Source organism: Cyclopterus lumpus, chromosome 21 (assembly GCF_009769545.1).
Source record: "Cyclopterus lumpus isolate fCycLum1 chromosome 21, fCycLum1.pri, whole genome shotgun sequence".
In the NCBI taxonomy this organism is placed as follows: domain Eukaryota; kingdom Metazoa; phylum Chordata; class Actinopteri; order Perciformes; family Cyclopteridae; genus Cyclopterus; species Cyclopterus lumpus.
In genome coordinates this window covers 3,546-21,198 of record NC_046986.1, presented here as the reverse complement: position 1 = coordinate 21,198, position 17,653 = coordinate 3,546, and the positions used below count along the sequence as shown (strand labels likewise).

General features: G+C 45.9%; 2 protein-coding genes across 5 annotated transcripts in view; both read left to right on the top strand.

The window, feature by feature from the left end:
• ift88 (intraflagellar transport 88 homolog) overlaps window positions 1-3,575 on the top strand; it is a 36,936-nt gene extending 33,361 nt beyond the window's left edge. For all 4 annotated transcript variants that reach the window (XM_034561242.1, XM_034561241.1, XM_034561238.1 and 1 more), the window contains one exon: window positions 2,939-3,575. In XM_034561242.1, the coding sequence (XP_034417133.1) occupies window positions 2,939-3,060 (122 nt within the window). In that variant the 3' untranslated portion in view covers window positions 3,061-3,575. The remainder of the gene's footprint in view (window positions 1-2,938) is intronic.
• Window positions 3,576-3,991: 416 nt separating this feature from the next.
• il17d (interleukin 17d) lies at window positions 3,992-5,714 on the top strand. The gene is made up of 2 exons (XM_034561954.1): window positions 3,992-4,664; window positions 5,017-5,714. Exons 1-2 carry the CDS (start codon window positions 4,363-4,365, stop codon window positions 5,336-5,338), a joined length of 624 nt encoding a protein of 207 aa, XP_034417845.1. The 5' UTR covers window positions 3,992-4,362; the 3' UTR covers window positions 5,339-5,714.
• Window positions 5,715-17,653: the final 11,939 nt, after the last annotated feature.

Genomic DNA, 17,653 nt, shown 5'->3' with positions numbered 1-17,653 from the left:
TGCTTAAAAGACTCAGAATTAAATTAAATAAACCCAAGAAACAAAATGTAATTTTTAACTTGGAAAAGACCGGTGACATCTTAATGTTTGTCATCTAAGTCAGCGGTCCCCAACCTTTGAGCCACAGACCGGTTTCGTGTCAGACAATATTTTCACGGACCGGCCTTCACGGTGTGGGCGATAAATATGACGTAATAAATATGACGTAATAAATATGACGTAATAAATATGACGTAATAAATATGACGTAATAAATATGACGTAATAAAATGATACGACCGGCATAAAGTGCATAAAAATACAACTCACCTTGACGCCGAATTAGTGGGAGCCCTGAGCTTGTCTATCTGCAACGAGCCGGTGCATCTCGGGGTGATTGGAGACAACGACACCCGAAGTGTGTTCATGTCCAGTCTGCTCCGGAACTTAGTTTTCGTCGCTGTCATTGCAGAAAACCCGCTTCACAAAGAAGCTCTCCAAAGAAGTTTTTTTTTTTTACTCATTTTCTCTGGCTTGTGAGTTTGCTATAGCTCGCTAGCTTTTCTCAAGAGGTTACTTATACATAATACATGACCTCTTGAGATGCGTGACGTATGTCGTGACCTTGTGAGAGGCTCAGATGCACAGGCGGATGTATCCGGTCCTTTTTCAAAATAAAACATTTTTACGACTTTGATAAAAACTTTTCTTTTTTTTTTCTTCATTCACTCGTTCTGTGCGACCCGGTACCAACCGACCGGTACCGGGCCGCGGCCCGCTGATCTAAGTCATTAATGCCAATATTTTTGAAACTATTTTCTTTACTCTGAAGACCTCCTTTGGTGTGAAGCCTCCTTTGTCTCTGCTGCTCAAATGTTTTTTAAAATGCCGGCGAGCTTCTCCTCGTCAGAGAAGTAGTCTCCTATCTCGACTCCCCCAGTCCTTTGGTTTTCTGTAAGAGAGACTTCGTTCTCTCCACACTATCTTTTTGTGCTCTTATGTCTATCAGGCCTTACGCCAGCTAACTCGCTGTCAGCAGAGTCCTCCTCCATACTGGACTCATCCTCAGCTGCTCCTCTGCTTCTTGTACTCACTGCCACTTTCTTGGCCTGTGAGTTTTCCTGACTTTAGTTTTCTCTTCAGCCGAGGGAGTGTAAACACCTCATCCCCCTCCATGTCCACCTCACTGCTTCACAACCTGACTTCTCTCACCACTTCTCCACTCTCTCACTTTTCTTTCCCTCTTCCTATTTCCTGTCCCCTACCCACCTCCACCTATCCTCCAGTACACCCCTGGCTGTCCACCTGACTTTGTGTACTCCCCTGGGCCGCCCCTGCACCCTCATCTTCCACCTGCTGAACAACACCAGCCTTTTATGGTTAATATGAAGATAAAATCTGTCTTAATAAATGAGAACAGGAAGCGAAAACTACATATTTGAGCCCTCTTCTCTTGGTGGCGAGAAGGAAGCAAGAAGTTTTTTTCGTCATTACATTATATTTAGCTGATGCTTTAATCCAAAGCGACTTACAATCATGTTACATTCATACACCGTACACACAGCCACAGCGAACAATTCAGGGTTAAGTGTCTTGCTCAAGGACACATCGACTAGGGCAGGGATTGAACTGCCAATCCCCTGATTGAAAGCTGGACTGACCCTACCACTGACCCACAGTCTCCGTTACTTTATATTTAGTCCAATAAGCAAACTATCTCCACGAAAAGAGTACACGGGTGTTATTCTGACCGGCTCCAGCAGTTTGGTTGAATCTTGCCGACTAAATGTAGATTACGTGGAGCCAGTGGTGGAGGTGAAATGCTGCCCCTTATATGTTGGGATATTGCACCTTTTTAAAAGTGCATTCAGCGTTAAGAAGGGTTTTTAAGAGCTATCAAACTTTCAAGAAAACGTCCCCCCGCTCATCCTTCTGGGTGACTTCAACATCCAGACAGAGAAGTCATGTGACCTGCTACTCTTACTGTCTTCCTTTGCTCTCTCTCTCAGTCCTTTCCCTCCTACTCACAAAGCTGGCAACCACCTTGACTATATTTTCACCAGAAACTGCTCTACATCTAACCTCACTGTAACTCCACTTCATGTTTCTGACCACTTCTTCATCTCTTACTCTCTCCCACTCTTTGGAACTGACAACCCTCCCACAACGGACTCTGCACCTGTCCGTCGCAACATCCGCACCCTCTCACTCTCTCATCCTCTCACCCTCTCACCCTCCTCTCTGGCCTCGTCTGTTCTGTCAGCCCTCCCTTCAACTGACTCCTTCTCACTCATGCAGCCCGCATCCGCTTCAAAACATTGGTACTTGCGTACCGTGCTGCGAACAGATCGGGTCCGGTCTACATCCAGGACATGGTCTAACCTCACACCCAGGACATGGTCCAACCTTACACCCAGGACATGGTCTAACCTCACACCCCAGCTCGTTCACTTCGCTTGGCTTCTGCCAATCAGCTTGTAGCTCCTTCACTTCGAGCTAAACACTTAAAGTCACGACTGTTTGCTGTGCTGGCTCCTCATTGGTGGAACGAGCTCCCCATTGACATCAGGACAGCAGAAAGTCTCTACATCTTCTGGCGCAAACTAAAAACACATCTTTTTCGACTATACCTTGAATAGGGAAGGTAGAGCCGTAGTAGCACTCTAGTAGCACTTAAATGTCCCTTACCGATAGCACTTTGTTGTTTAGCACTTTAGTAGCACTTAAATGTCTCTTACTGATAGCACTTTGTAGTTTAACGTTATTGAAGAAATTGTACTTGCTTGATTCTTGTTCTGAATTTGGACTCATGGTTTAATGCACTTATTGTAAGTCGCTTTGGATAAAAGCGTCAGCTAAATGACATGTAATGTAATAAAAGAGGGTTCGTTGGTAGAAATGCTCTCCGATGGAGGACTTGCGATAACGAGTGCAACCCTCCGCTCCCTTTCGTGTGCAGATGCGTCCTACGTGGACCCGCTGGGGCCCCAGATGGAGAGGCCGAAGACTGGAGCGAAGAAGCGCGTTGAGGACGACGACTTTGCGGACGAAGAGCTGGGAGACGACCTGCTGCCGGAGTAGCTGCTCTTTAGCCCCCAAGAGCACGGAAACACAAGACCTCACTCTTCGTGAGGTGAGACGTTGTCGATGTCTTTGACTAGATTGTTAGGTCAATATTGGCAGAGGAATACCTGGATACGTATACTGTACTGGTTTTCCTTCTTGCACAATGAATTGTGTTGTCAATGTAATTGTGTTTATATGCATAGCCGATAAAGTGCGTAGATGTTGAGCTTTTCTGGACAAACGGCTCCTCTAAACAGGTTCTCACCCAATGTGGAGGGGAACACAAGGCTGCATTTTAACCCCAGTGTTTGTGGCACACAGCCAAAAACAATGCAAACATATCGCTGTCGTAATATTTTTCACTGCGATGAATGTTTCTATGTGTGAGAGAGAGAGCAGCTGGGAGCCTTCGGGAACATCCATCAACACAAACTTATGTAATCCATGCGTGCCGCTGTTTTTTTACATTTTGTACCATTTATTACTTTGTTTGTATAAATAAAAGAGATCATATTTTACCTATTCAAGAATGCGTCTCAGTTTTTTTTCCTAGAACAGAGCTCACTGACAATCTGAATTATTAATGTAAATGTTTTTGGTATGAGGCAGCAGATCAAATGGAAGATTAACAGAGAGTGGAGAGTAAATTGTATTAAATAAAAGTTTTGTACATGCATCATTTAATGTAAAGTGACAGGGATGAATGGAAGGAGAAAATAAATGTTCTTTTAGCATTTTAAAATAATTTGCGGTTCTACTTTGAGGTGATCATTCCCTTGTGACATAGCTGGATCCAGTTCATCCCTAAGGGAAGAAGACTGGTGTGAAGCCAAGATCCAGCAGCTGCGCGCGCACACAGCCAGACTGGACATCCCACTGCCATCCGGAGCGGCTTTGGCTCTTATTACCGGAGCCTATCTGCGCTTCAGTGTGTTCGAGACTCGTTCTGGATCACACCGTTCCGAACCCGAGAGCAGCAGGTGGGAAACTTCCAACTCTGTTATTATTTCTTGTTCTGGGGCAATTATTCCTCCCGGCTCGGCGACACTGGACGTGTTGTGCCAACATGTTTCCCTGGCGACGCGCCTGCGGACTGTGGACCGTTTCCCTGCCGCGGACTCTCCGCCGCTTCCAACTGTCCACCGGATTAAAACCGAGAGAAGTAAGAGCTGTGTAATTAACGGAGGAGGCCAATTGTGTTGCGGGTGGACGTCGAAGAAAAGCAGTGCAGGAGATTAGCGCGCGCACAGAAACGATTTATTTTATCGGTGGATACAGGCGTTTTGGGCGCAACCTCGTACTGAGAAGCGCTGCGTGATGCCGCATCGGACCCGCGTCCTGCTGCTGCTGCTGCTGCTGCTGGTCGGCTGGCCGTCCGGCGCGCGCCGGATACGAAAGAAGGCCACCAGGACCCGGGCTTGCCTAGACCTGCCGGAGGAGATCCTGGAGCAGATGTTCGGGCGGCTCTCGGTGGGAATGATGAGCGCTTTCCATCACGCCCTGCAGCTGGAGCCACAGGACAAACTCAACCGGACGTGCCCGACCGCCGCACGCTGCCCGGCCGACAGCAAGACCCACCTCCCGGTCAACCTGCTCAGCATCTCCCCCTGGGCCTACAGGTGAGAGCAGGTGAAACAGAAAAGGAAGGAGATTGTTTGTATTATTATTTGTTTTATCGCAATCTGCTCTACAAATTACTGCAATACTTAATTTGCATTGAAAAACACTTGCATTCAACTTAATGTCCATACAAAACTTTGATTTCCAAACACAACGATTGGTTTAAAATCAAAAAAAAAAAATTGGAATTGCAAGCAAAGCATTTTGATTTTGAAATAAAACTTTAGATTTCCAAAGAATACTACATCAGAAACGTATTTTACCGTTTAATTGGTTAACAAAGTAGTAACTCCCTGGAGAGCACAGGAGGAAGTAATCACTTGAAAATAAACTCAGATTCTCTGTTCTTAGGATCTCATACGACCCGGCCAGGTACCCCCGCTACATCCCGGAGGCGTACTGCCTGTGCAAAGGCTGCCTGGTGGGCCCGCACGGGGAGGAGAGCCACCTCTACCGTAGCGCACCGGTCTTCGCGCCCTCTGCCATCCTGAGGAGAGCTGGCTCCTGCACCGGTGGCCGCCACTCCTACACGGAGCTCTACGTCTCCATCGCCGTAGGGTGCACCTGCGTGCCGCTGCTGGAGAAGGAGAGAGACGGCCGAGGCACCAACCAGAGTCTGGAGCGAGCGGAGCCCAAAGCCAGGCGGGTCGTCTCCGCGGGCAAGAGGGCGTGAAGGAAGCCGGACTTTGGTGCCCCAGATCCACATTGGTGGTGGTTATACCTGAAGTAGATGCTCCTGCTGCCTATGAACAGGCACACTTTGAATAGGTGGCCTTCTAATCAATATCTGACAGTTCTTGTGTGGAGGACTGGTTCTTGACAGTTTTGCTCTTATATTTGACCCACTTTAATTCTTGACTTGGTTTTAAAGACCTTTGGACCTAAACGTGATGTCTTGACTACACATTTCAAAGTGATCTGGAGAGAAGCCTACACATCCAGATCAGATAAATCTATAGTTCACTTTGACATTTGAAGGGTAGTTTTATTCTAAAGTACAGTACACATTTTATTCTTTTCTAGTATCAGATATTTGGGGTATTAGTGGCTCAGGCTTTGAGAACCATCTGCATGGATAGATGGACCAACCTTTCGAAAATAAAACAAAGGGAATAAAATGCATTTTATTCATTGTATTATTCTAACATATTCCAGTTGATTGCATTTGCCTGACAGTACTCCCAGTAAATGTCCAGAAAATACAGGACCTGGTTGAAAATATCCCAAACATCTGTTAGTTAGGTGGCCAGTGATACCAGCTCATTATGGGGTTAACAATTAAAACCTATAGAATCAGTTGGTGCTTCCGATGAGGCATTCAACAGGAATCCTAAAGTAAAATGTAACGTTAAGATTTTTAATCATTTTCTTTACATTTTAAGAAAGTCACTTTGGGTTCCATTAGCAACACTTTAAGATCACTGAAGTCTTAGTTTGTGATCGCTGTAGCAATGCAGCATGATTCAGAAAAAGGATAAAGTGAGTGACCAACCAAATATCTCTAATACACAATCCTTTATTTAAAGTAACAGATTTCAGTTTAACTTAGATACTGAATTTTTCATGTTATGCGCTTGCGCCAATCAGAACCCTGTTGTAGAAGGTCATGAAGAGTCAAACATTTAGTTGGTCATACAAAAAGCAAGTGTCACAATGGACATGTGGACTGGGGGCCTGTCCACGTGAACCCCGCCATCAGCCAATGTCAACTGGGATTGGCTCCAGCGCCCCTAAAAAGGATATCCGGTTCGGATAATGGAGTGAAATAGTAAATCACACAAGATTTGAGGACCCACCTCAATACTAGAGAATGAAATTCCTCGTCTGTACAAGTTTGCCATAACGGGCAGATTAGTCAATGTTCACAGAAGGCCCCACCACCTTTCCTTCATACGAGCCAGATTTGTGGTTCCATTTGTGTCTCTTAAAATGTGTGTCTCTTAAAACTCGTTTTCCATTTATTTGAATGCATCTTTACATTAGACACCAAACCTTCAGCAGTACACATGCTAGGCATTTACCAGCACCATACAGCTGAGAGGAATTCAGGTGTAACATATTTTTATTTAAAAATAAGTTATTCATCCCAGGACACCTACCGCACCGGTTTGAGGAAGATGAGCAAGATTAGAAACCATATTTAAGTATATAGAACAGCAAAATGTAATGAAGCACTCACCTGCTGTCCCACACAAGGCCTGATCCTCTTCCATCTGGCCTGAGACTCTGAACCTGTGATTTGTAAGATGCAGAGGGCTGCTGAGGGGCCACGTAGAACTGCTGCAGAGGAGGAGCAAGGGGCAGCTGAGGAGCAGCGTATAACTGCTGCAGAGGAGCCACATATACCTGCTGCAGAGGAGTAGCAAGGGGCCCGTTACTGACTTCCTTCTGGTCAGCAGGTTCCTTCAGCCATCTGATATCGTAGCCACCAAAGCACTGAGGGATGTTGTGGGTTCTGGGCAGAGCAAACCCCTGACCAGAGGTCCCCGTACTGCTGGTCCTGGAGGAAGGGAGGTTACGGACATTCACAGGAACCAGGTTGCTTGGGTATGGGTTCCCAGGCCAAGTCTGGGTGGGTTTATTTCTAGGTTTAGACCCTACAGCGCTACGACGGGAAGACACTCTTATAGCACCGTCAGTGGCTGAGGTTTTTGTCCGAACAGGGATTCTTTGTTGCCTGCTCTCGACAGGCTGGAAGACTCTATAGATGTAGAATAACCTTTCCTCCCAGAGGCTGGCATTTCAGAAACAGCTGAAGACTTGAAGCTTTCTCTAGGACTCTGAAGAACTGATGAACCGATAGTGGCTAGTATTTGGTGTACCCTGCTGAACTCGCAGTTCTCTTCTTGCTAATCAGAGTTTGATCGTACTTGCTGAGTGAACTGCCACCAGCAATAGAACCAGAAAAGCCAAACACCTTTTCAAAATGTTTGCTTCAACTTGTTGGTTCGCCAGTTAGGTTTTGACTCAGAACTGCTCTGCGCCAAATTGACTGAAGCTAAGTCACGTTTAGCTGGCTGTGAATCAGTTTGTGTAGCGGCTACTGGGAAATCTCTGGCTATTACGACTGACAACTTCAGGGTCGGTGTTGAAGCTACTGCCCTGGGCTGAGCCAGGAGAACCAGAGGCCTGTCTGAGTTGATTCTGGGGATAGTTGCCACCAAGTTCACCCCTCTGTTGCGAGAAGCCAACATATGTGTTGCGGTTTTTGTCCCTGAGCTGCAAGAGAAACAAGAGTATACATCTACAGCTTGTAAAATCACACCGATACACTAGTGATGCGTGTTGCCTAAACAATACACATGCTCTGCTTGAACTAAACAAATCAGCAAGATCCTGCAGACAAAACCAGGCATCCTATTAGAAATGGCACAGAGACTGAAAAACACTGAAAATAGCTGCAAAAAGAACTTACCCCAAATGAACTCCATAAGCCATTTCTGTGTTTTAATGCAAGCAGCCTGTTCAAAGCACTAGTGACCTAACTACCCTGAAGCTGCTCTGTATTTATTGCAAGCTGCACCCAATCACTGCTTAATGTGTCTCCAGTGTGGACCGCTGTGGCGCTGCAGCTTTCTGGATTGATTGACTGGTTGATTGACTCTCAGGTGCCCCAAGAGACACATTAAGCAGTGATTGCATGCAGGTTGCAATAAATGCTACCTGTCTGCTGCACACACTTACAGAGCAGCTTTGGGGCAGTTGGGTCACTAGTGCTTTAACCAGGCTGCTTGCATTAGAACACAGAAATGGCTTGTGGAGTTCATTTGGAGTAAGTTCTTGTTGCAGTTATTTTCAGTGTTTTTCAGTTTCTGTTAGGGATGGGCGGATGAAGCCTTGTGAAGCATTGAGGCTTTCTTACAATTTGTACCGAAAAAGGATTCGAAGCTTCGGGGATTCACTTTGAAGAAGAACAGCGACATCTGGTGGCAAACTGAAATTAAAGCAACCGTTTAACAGTGTGTCGAAGCACTTGCACAACACCTCAATGTTTCAATCTCACATTTCAGCAGTAAAAGTCAATTAAAGCTGCATGTTCATTCACGGATTTGATGTTATATACAACCGTTATCGATGTTGTTTTTTTCATTAAAATAAAACTAAATGCTGGTCAATAATATGAAACGTGTTCGTGATTGGATTCTATCCACCTCACTTAGAACGTAAAAGTGTATTGTGTGTGTTACCCACTAGACTATAGAAGAACACTTGCAATGTTGTACATTTTTGTATATTATTAAGGCCTTAAAGTTGTATGCCAACAGATACTGGTGAACACCGTTTTCCTCCAATACTCACCATAACTCTCAATTCTGTCTCTCCTCTCTCAAACCCCACGTGTTAAACCAATGAAACGCTTCGTGAAGCACCAGTGACGTTCAAAGCTTCGGACATCATCAGTCACGTGACCGTTGTCATTTGATACAAGCTCCGACACTTGGAGTCGACACAGGGCAGTTCAGTAGACTGACGCAGCTCTGGTATCGTTTGCCTATCTGTAGTTTCTGTACCATTTCTGATAGGATTTCTTGATTTGTCTGCAGTGGTTATAGCCAGAGGTTTCCCAGTACCCTCTACACACCAAGTTGAATCAGAAACATTTTTAAAAGATGCCCTTTCTCTTTTTAATATATATATATATGATTTATTTGTAGAAATTACAAAACAAGACTTAATGTACAATAGACCTCACAAATAACGAGTGACAGAATAACATATCAGACAGCCAAATGCTGAGGATACACATTACATCCCCCCTCCCCTCGCCTCCCCTGCCCAAAACAAATATACAACAAGCCAATTTAATATACAAACAGACAAGAAAATTATAAAAGCAACCAAAACCCAACATCAACAACTGGCTATTAAATGCTTGCAGTGGCAGATAATATAGTAGAAACATATGCTTATTCTTACTATCCCACCTTCACTGGCCTTCAACTCTCTCACTCACGTCCACTCAAGTACATCCACTCACTCACACACACGCATATCCACTTGCATTAATTGAGCAATGTAAAGATTATTAATAAGGAAAAAAATTTAAAAAATACAAAATACAAAAAAAATTATATATTAAAATTATATATATATTAAAAAAAATAGTAGTGCTGCATGCTGCTAATATGTGCTACGAATAAGGCTAGTTAAAACCGGTCACTGGTGCATTGTTGGGGCGAATCAAACAATGGTGGCGATATCTAGTTGGGTAGACCTGACGTGCTCTAAGAAGGGTTCCCAGACCTTACAGAACTTAGCAGAGGTGCCTCGTAAAGAGTACTTCATTTCTTCTAGTATCATAAAACGAAGGGCATCTCTAAGCCATTGAGAGTGGGCGGGGGAGTTCTTCCAATATAGCAAGATAACACGCCTCGCTAAAAATGACAGAAAGGCCACAAGTTCACGGAAGTAAGATGGTAGTGAGTTCCCAGAAGGTAGGACACCAAACAGGGCAACTAATGGTGAGGGACAGATATTGGTAGAAGTGACGGCTGAGAGAGAGTGTCAAAGACACCCTTCCAGAACGGCGCAAGTACAGGACAATCCCATAACATGTGGCCAAGACTGGCCGGTCCTAAATGGCACCGGTCACAGCGTGGGTCTGCACCTGGGAATATGCGAGCCAGTTTACTCTTGGACCAATGAACCCTGTGCACTACTTTACAATGTAAGATTCCATGCCGGGCGCAGACAGAGGATGAGTGGACCCATTTCAATTCAATTCAGTTTATTTTGTATAGCCCAATATCACAAATTACAAATTTGCCTCAGAGGGCTTTACAATCTGTACACATACGACATCCCTGTCCCAGGACCTCACATCGAACCCTAGGGTTAGGGTTAGGGGTTAGGTGTATATGATATTCACATAAATCTCCCCACGTCGTCCGCTGACTTCGCAGTTGAATAGAGACTTACGGCAATGCACTGGCCGACGCATATCACTTAGTATTCCCCTCGCCTTTACACTTTGACCCAGGAAATTGAATCTAATATACGGATTTAACCCGTTGCACAGAGTAATACGGAATAAAGGGGAGCAGAAATAGGAAGGGGTGGTGTGAATACGCCAAGAACCCTTCCTCGCTTGGATTAAGCGATTCTGCATACCTATCCGACACTCCTTTGGAGGGGAGCGTCGGAAGGTAGGAGGGGATAAAGTGGCTAAGTTTTGGTATCTAACGGACTACAGTTTTAGGTTATAAGAGGTTTTTAAGGTAAGGTAGAAGAGGTAATATTGTGGGTTGGGTTTAGGTAAGTGTTACAATGGTTGAGGTTAGTAAAAAAGATTGGGTTAGAGTTATATTCATTATTTAAGAATCGGGGTAAGGGTTAAGTAGTTAGGGTTAAGTTTGAGGTGCGTAATAGAATGGTTGAGGTTAGTAAAGAGGACTGGGTTAGGGTTAGATTTGTTATTTAGGAATTGGGGTTAGGGTTAAACGGTTAGGGTTAAGTTTTAGGTGCGTAATAGAAAGGTTGGGGTTAGGGTTAGGGTTAGGGTTAGGGGTTAGGGTTAGGTAAATGAAACAAGGGGGGGAGACCCCGTTGGATAACGGGGAATCCCTATTGCACGGGCCGTCACTGCCACCCCGGGAAACTGCACCCTCCCTAACGCTCGTTAAGCCCTCCCGGCTCTCTGGAATTTAGTTTGGAAATCCACGATTTCTCTGCTCTCCTTCTCTGGCCTGCGGACCATTCCGGATTGCACTCAATGTTCATGACATTGAATGCTGTCCAGCCATGGACCATAAAATGCTTGACCAACGGAGTCTCTGTTTTCTTCTTGTGGAGGATATTGTATTTGTGCTGTGCGCACCTTGTTGCAATGTTGTTCCTTGTTTCCCCCACATATTGAATGGAACATACCTTGCATTCGACCAAGTATATACAGTTTTTGGATTCATAATTTCCTGTGTTGAGGTTTCTGAATATTTCCCCCGACTTGTGGTTTCTGAACCATTTACGGTGATTAAAATATTCCGCCTGTTTGTGTTTAATTTTTGTTAAAGGAGCGATTTTTGCCCTAATTAACCTATCTTTTATGTTTGGGTTCCTTCTGAATGCTGTAATGATACTGTGGTCCTGTAGGATATCTGTTCCTCGAATTCCAGATTGGAAGTTTCTCCTGATATTCTGCGCCACCTGTACTGTGGATGGTGAGTAAGTGGTAATAAAGGGCAGATTGGTCGTGATGATTATTGGTTTGGTCTCCAGAAATGTCTTGGCACAAGCCCTTAAGAAAGATCTCTGGTACCCTCTGCTGGTCAGTGCATGAAATAGAGTCTGAGAAGCTGTTTTAAAATCACTGATTTGGGTGCAAATCCTATGGAACCTCAACAATTGGGACTTAATGAGTCCTGCAAATGTGTGTTTGGGGTGAAAGCTACTCTTATGGAGTAATGCGTGGGTGTCTGTCGGTTTAAAGAAAACTTTGATGTCAAGTCTATTTGTGAGGTCAAAGTCCGGTCCTTTAAAAGTCGTAGTGTCTAAGAAGTCAACCGAATTGAAGCTCTGAGTGGATTTAATTTTAATCGAGTCCCTGTGGTTATTTAATGTCTTGAGGAATTCCTCAAATTCTGTTTCAGAATGAGTCCAAATTCCCCAGATGTCGTCCAAATAGCGGTAGTAGTGTAGAGGTTTGAGGTCACAGGACTTAAGTGCTGACTCCTCCCAGTCTGCCATGAAGATGTTGGCGTAAGCCGGGGCAAATTTCTTCCCCATGGCTGTCCCTTTGGTCTGTAGGTACCACTCCTCGTTGAATAGAAAGTCGTTCTTCGTTAGGTTAATGTTGAGTAGTTGGAGGAGTTCTTTCTCGGGTCTGTGTTTGTCCGGGTACTTCTGGAACGTTTTCTTAATGGCTTGGAGGCCCTCTGTCAACTCAATGTTTGTATATAGACTATCTATGTCTATAGTGAAGAGGATTGCATCCTTTGGAAGAGTAAGTTTCTTAACCCGTTCAACAAAATAATATGTATCTTTGATGTAACTAGGATGTAGAGTGGAGAGCGGGTTAAGAAAAGAGTCTAAATATTCCGCCGTACAATATGTTTCACTACTACAGTCCGAAACGATAGGGCGACCTGGTGGGATTTTGTGGGGAACGCTCCATTTCTCTGGCTCCTTGTGGATCTTTGGCAGCATGTAGAATATTCTGGCCCTGGGAACAGGGGGTCCAGCTAAGTAAGTCTTCTGTTTAAAATCTATGAATTTTTTGTCATAAAGAGACTGTAGTATTTTTTTGACTTCTGGAATTGTGTCGGGATAGATTGGTTTCTCTAATTTAGTGTAATATTTTTTATCATTGAGCTGTCTGTAGCCCTCCCATAAGTAATTGTTCCTGTCTTGGATCACGACCGAGCTGCCCTTGTCTGCCGGTTTAATGATAATCTGTTTGTTTTTAGAAAGAGCTGTAAGAGCCTCCATTTCTAAATCCTCTAGATTGTTTGCCACCTTGTGCACATAGAATCTGTTTTTGAGGTATCTGTCATTAGCATGAATAATTCCCTTAATTTCCTGTGGTAGATTTGTGAGAGGGGGGGTCCATGTGGACCGTTGAGTGAAAGGTTTAGCCCTTCTGTCGTGTGCCCCTTCATAGTACGCTGCTAGTTTGAGTTTCCTATGATAATTTTGGATATCCAATTTAGTTTGTTCCTTAATATGCTTGTTGGTGCCTAATGATGGAATAAAGTTTAATCCTCTAGCCAGAACTGAGAGTTGCTCCTTAGTGAAGCAGGTATTTTTAGTTAAATTAATCACAGATTTATCCCCCTCCTGTGGTGGCAGGTTTATGGGGACATTCAATTTAAAATACAACACCAGTGGTCCAGAATCACCTTCGCCGTCTCCGGGGTCCAGTGGATGTTGTCTGGGTTCGTGTGGAACTGCGAGACTGGCAGCATCGGGATGTGGTCCTCGAGGGTGGCGATGTAGATGTTGAGTTGGTCCAGACGCTTCCTTTCTTTTACCGGCAGGCCAGGGTCATAATTGACTTGTGGGATGTAAATCCGGGTGCAGGGGAATTGTCTCCGTGCCATTCTCATCATTCCCTGAAGCTGTTTGATGGCCGTCTGTTCCGTCTTCTGTACTCTGTTACAGATCCCGAAGGACAGGATCATGATGTCGACCTCCACCTCCGATGAGATGGACTCCAGAATAGCCTCTCCGTTCCTGAAAGTGGCCCCTGGGAATGAGTCTATTTGTAGATCAGCAATGTCATATGCCGGGAATCTGCTTAAATTTGAGTCTCCTATGATAACCAATCTCTTTCTAATGTTCATAGTCCAGTCTTTTATCTTGTTGTTTGAAGAGAGGTGCTGTGTGGTTTGATGAGGTCTTGTTGCTGTTGGTGTTGAGAGTCCACCTGTGGGTGATGAAGATGGGGGTGAGGCCAGGCGGGTCTGGACTGCCGACTGAATTTTCCTCACTGTTACCGGTGTAAAGATGGAGTTGCTTGTCGGTTCCCCCTCAAAAAGTCTGTCTAGCTCTGTGTTCGTGGATTCATCCGAAGAGTCCCCGACCGGCAGCTCCTTTTGGCTGCAAGGTGCGGAGTGAGAGCGTGGCTTGGTCCGAATTTTCGGAGACAAGGAGAAGGAGGGGCCCTTTACAAGTGGGCGTGGCAATATTTGTCTTGGTCTCTGTGCGAGAGGGAGAAGTTGTTCTGGTGTGGATGTGATCTCCAACCTGTCAGGCGTGGCGCCGCTGTCTTGAGATGATGAGGATTCTTCCTCTGGGTTGCAGGTCTGTAGTGGGCGGTCCTTCTGTGCCACCGCGGCTTGTGTGGGGGGCACAGTGTTTTCCCGGACTTGTGTGTTTGTTGCATGAGCAGGTGCCTCCTCCCGTTCTCCTTGTCTGACTGCTGCAGTCCCTCTGGCTCGAGGAGGTGGAGGTGCAGGCTGCTCATCCTGTGAGGGAAGAGGCCACTCAGGGAGGGTCTCATCGAGAGGAGGGGGCGATCCCCTCTCTGCTGCTGAGGATGGAGGCTCCGATGATGAGCTGTTCTCCCTGTTGTGCATCTCTATTGCCTCTGTGATGACTGTCTCTGCTTCACGTATTGTCTTATTAGTCAGTCTCTTTCCAAAATTCCGTTTGGCCCATTTTGAAGCGATCTCGAAGGGCTCCCGCCATTCTTTGGTCGTGAGTGTGTTAAAGTCCTCCATTTGAGCCTTTGAAGTTTCCTCGTAGTGTTCCCTGAGAATGGTCAGAGTATTGTCGGCCCATTCTTCAGCGTTGTCTTCAATGCGTTTTTTAATCCGTGCATTAGGCAGCGCAGGTTTAATTAAATTGGCTAAATGCCTCATAGTTTTCCTAATTGTGAAGGGAGGATCTCTTCCCGTTATATTAATATAGTGGTGGACCGTCTTTATTACCTTGTGCAAGATGTGACATTTTCTTGCGAAATCTGGGTCGTTTGATTTCTGCCTGTCCTGTTGCGGCTCGTCGCGGCTGGAGGAGCCGTGGTGCTGCGTCGCTTCCCCTCTGCTGTCGCTGGAGCGGTCTCCTCCGTGTCGGTCTTTGCCGTTTCTTTTCTTTTTCTGTTGTTCCCCTGTCGGTTCCCGGTGGGTATCGGTGCCATCCGAGCGTGAAGCTCCTTCGTGACGCCTGTTCCCACTGTAGCTCCGACGCGGAGAAACATTATCAAAGTCTTTGTCGCGTTGGCTTCTGCCGCTCGCGGCAGGGGCGCGCGCTCCGCGGGAGCGAAAAGGTAAGTTATCCTGCTCGTTATCATTGTCCGTGTCTCTTCGGCGTCTGCCGTGTGTGGAAGGGGCTCGTGTCTCCCGCGAGCGATCAGGTGAGTAGCGGTGAGACCTGTCAAACTTTCTTTCTTCTTCGCGTCGGCGGTCGCCGCTCGCGGCCGGGACGTGCGTTCTACGGGAGCGTTCCGGTATACTCCGGTGCCAATTATTATTGTCTGTGTCCCGACGACCTCCGCCGTATGTGGCTGGGGCCCGTGCCTCCCGGAAGCGTACCGGTGAGTGATGATACGAATAATAAAAGTCTCTGTCGGGTCGGCGTTCGCCACTAGCGGCTTGGGCGCGCGCTCCGCGGGACCGCACAGGCGAGTCTCGACGCGGCTCATAAGTGTCATTTCTGCGGTCGGAAAAGTGTCTATTGGGTCTTCTTACCGGGCTCCGCTGATATTTGCGGTGATCCTGCTGATGGTTGGAATGGTCCAGATGTGCGCGAGGTTCTTCTCGGCGTTTGGTCGAATTATTTCTCCCTTTTTCCTCCGTTGGAAGATTCCTCCCGGACGCCGTTGCGCGCGTCCGGTCATGGCTGCGGCTGCGCTCCCTGCGCCCCCATGGGGAGGATGGTCTTTTTTGTGAGTCCTGTTGGTCGAGTCTTATCCCGGTCCTGGTCACTGAAGCATACGATCTTTGGGCTGGGCGTGAAGAGCTGCGATGTGTGGCCCGGGGGATGTCGCGTCGCGCTGCGTTCCGCTCGTCATGTCTGCTGTGCGCGCGACCGGCATTTCTTCCATCGGTCCGCTCATCGCGCACCCGGTGGCCCGAGGATGTCCTACCTCTGTGAGAGGATGCAGTCCTCTTGCGGGGGTCCGGGCTATGACGGCGGGGTCTACGGCCTCTGCTGTACTCCACCGTGGTCCAGTTCTCGTGTCGTTCATGGTTGCGGGATGTCATGCTAAAGGCTAATGAGGCGCACCTGGTGCGTGACCGTGAAAAAAGTTCTCCGAAGCTTAGTTTTACCTTTTATTCAGGTCTGTTGCTTAAACAAGCATAAAACAATAAAACAACAAAATAATGACGACGTTTCGGTTTGCATAAACCTTCATCAGGTCAGAAAATAAAATAAAATACAATGGCTCTGTACTAATCTAATTAGTTACAGGTTGTGGAGAAGTGCTGGACAAAGCGTGCTCCTAGCATGCTCTGAGAAAGCGGAAGAAGGCAGGTGGACTTCCGTTCTGTGAGAGGTCAAAGGTCCCAGCATGTACCTCTAAACATGTGACCCACCAGCATCCCTCAATTCCGAATACACATTCAACAGGTATTTTCAGGTATTTACAATGTATAGATTAACATGTACATGAATGCATGATGTAACATATTGCCGTGAAATAAAGACCACATTGGATTGGACCATTGTAATGCACGCTTCTGTACAATTGTCACAATCCTTTAATGCATGAACTTAAATCTGTCTTGTACCCGGTAAGTATTCAATAAATATTGTGTATACAGAAAATCATATTCAACAAGAGGGGGGTCTTTTTTTATTATTGGTTGGAGTCCAGACCTACACCCCACTTGGTTGTGGTAAGTGGAAAGCTACTGGGCTAGGTGATCATAAATCATCACGGTTGTGATTAGGGCCGAAAATTGAATAAAGTTTTAATTAGTGCTTCACAAAGGTTGTGTTTAGGGCTGAAAATTGAATAAGTTTTAATAGGGTTAGGGTTAGGTGTATATGATATTCACATAAATCTCCCCACGTCGTCCGCTGACTTCGCAGTTGAATAGAGACTTACGGCAATGCACTGGCCGACGCATATCACTTAGTATTCCCCTCGCCTTTACACTTTGACCCAGGAAATTGAATCTAATATACGGATTTAACCCGTTGCACAGAGTAATACGGAATAAAGGGGAGCAGAAATAGGAAGGGGTGGTGTGAATACGCCAAGAACCCTTCCTCGCTTGGATTAAGCGGTTCTGCATACCTATCCGACACTCCTTTGGAGGGGAGCGTCGGAAGGTAGGAGGGGATAAAGTGGCTAAGTTTTGGTATCTAAGGGACTACAGTTTTAGGTTATAAGAGGTTTTTAAGGTAAGGTAGAAGAGGTAATATTGTGGGTTGGGTTTAGGTAAGTGTTACAATGGTTGAGGTTAGTAAAAAAGATTGGGTTAGAGTTATATTCATTATTTAAGAATCGGGGTAAGGGTTAAGTAGTTAGGGTTAAGTTTGAGGTGCGTAATAGAATGGTTGAGGTTAGTAAAGAGGACTGGGTTAGGGTTAGATTTGTTATTTA

Bases quoted from the DNA above. Each gene is read 5' to 3' on its own strand.
- il17d (XM_034561954.1), top strand. From the start codon at position 4,363: ATGCCGCATCGGACCCGCGTCCTGCTGCTGCTGCTGCTGCTGCTGGTC. The intron at 4,665-5,016 runs GTGAGAGCAGGT...CTCTGTTCTTAG, and splicing joins ATCTCCCCCTGGGCCTACAG to GATCTCATACGACCCGGCCA.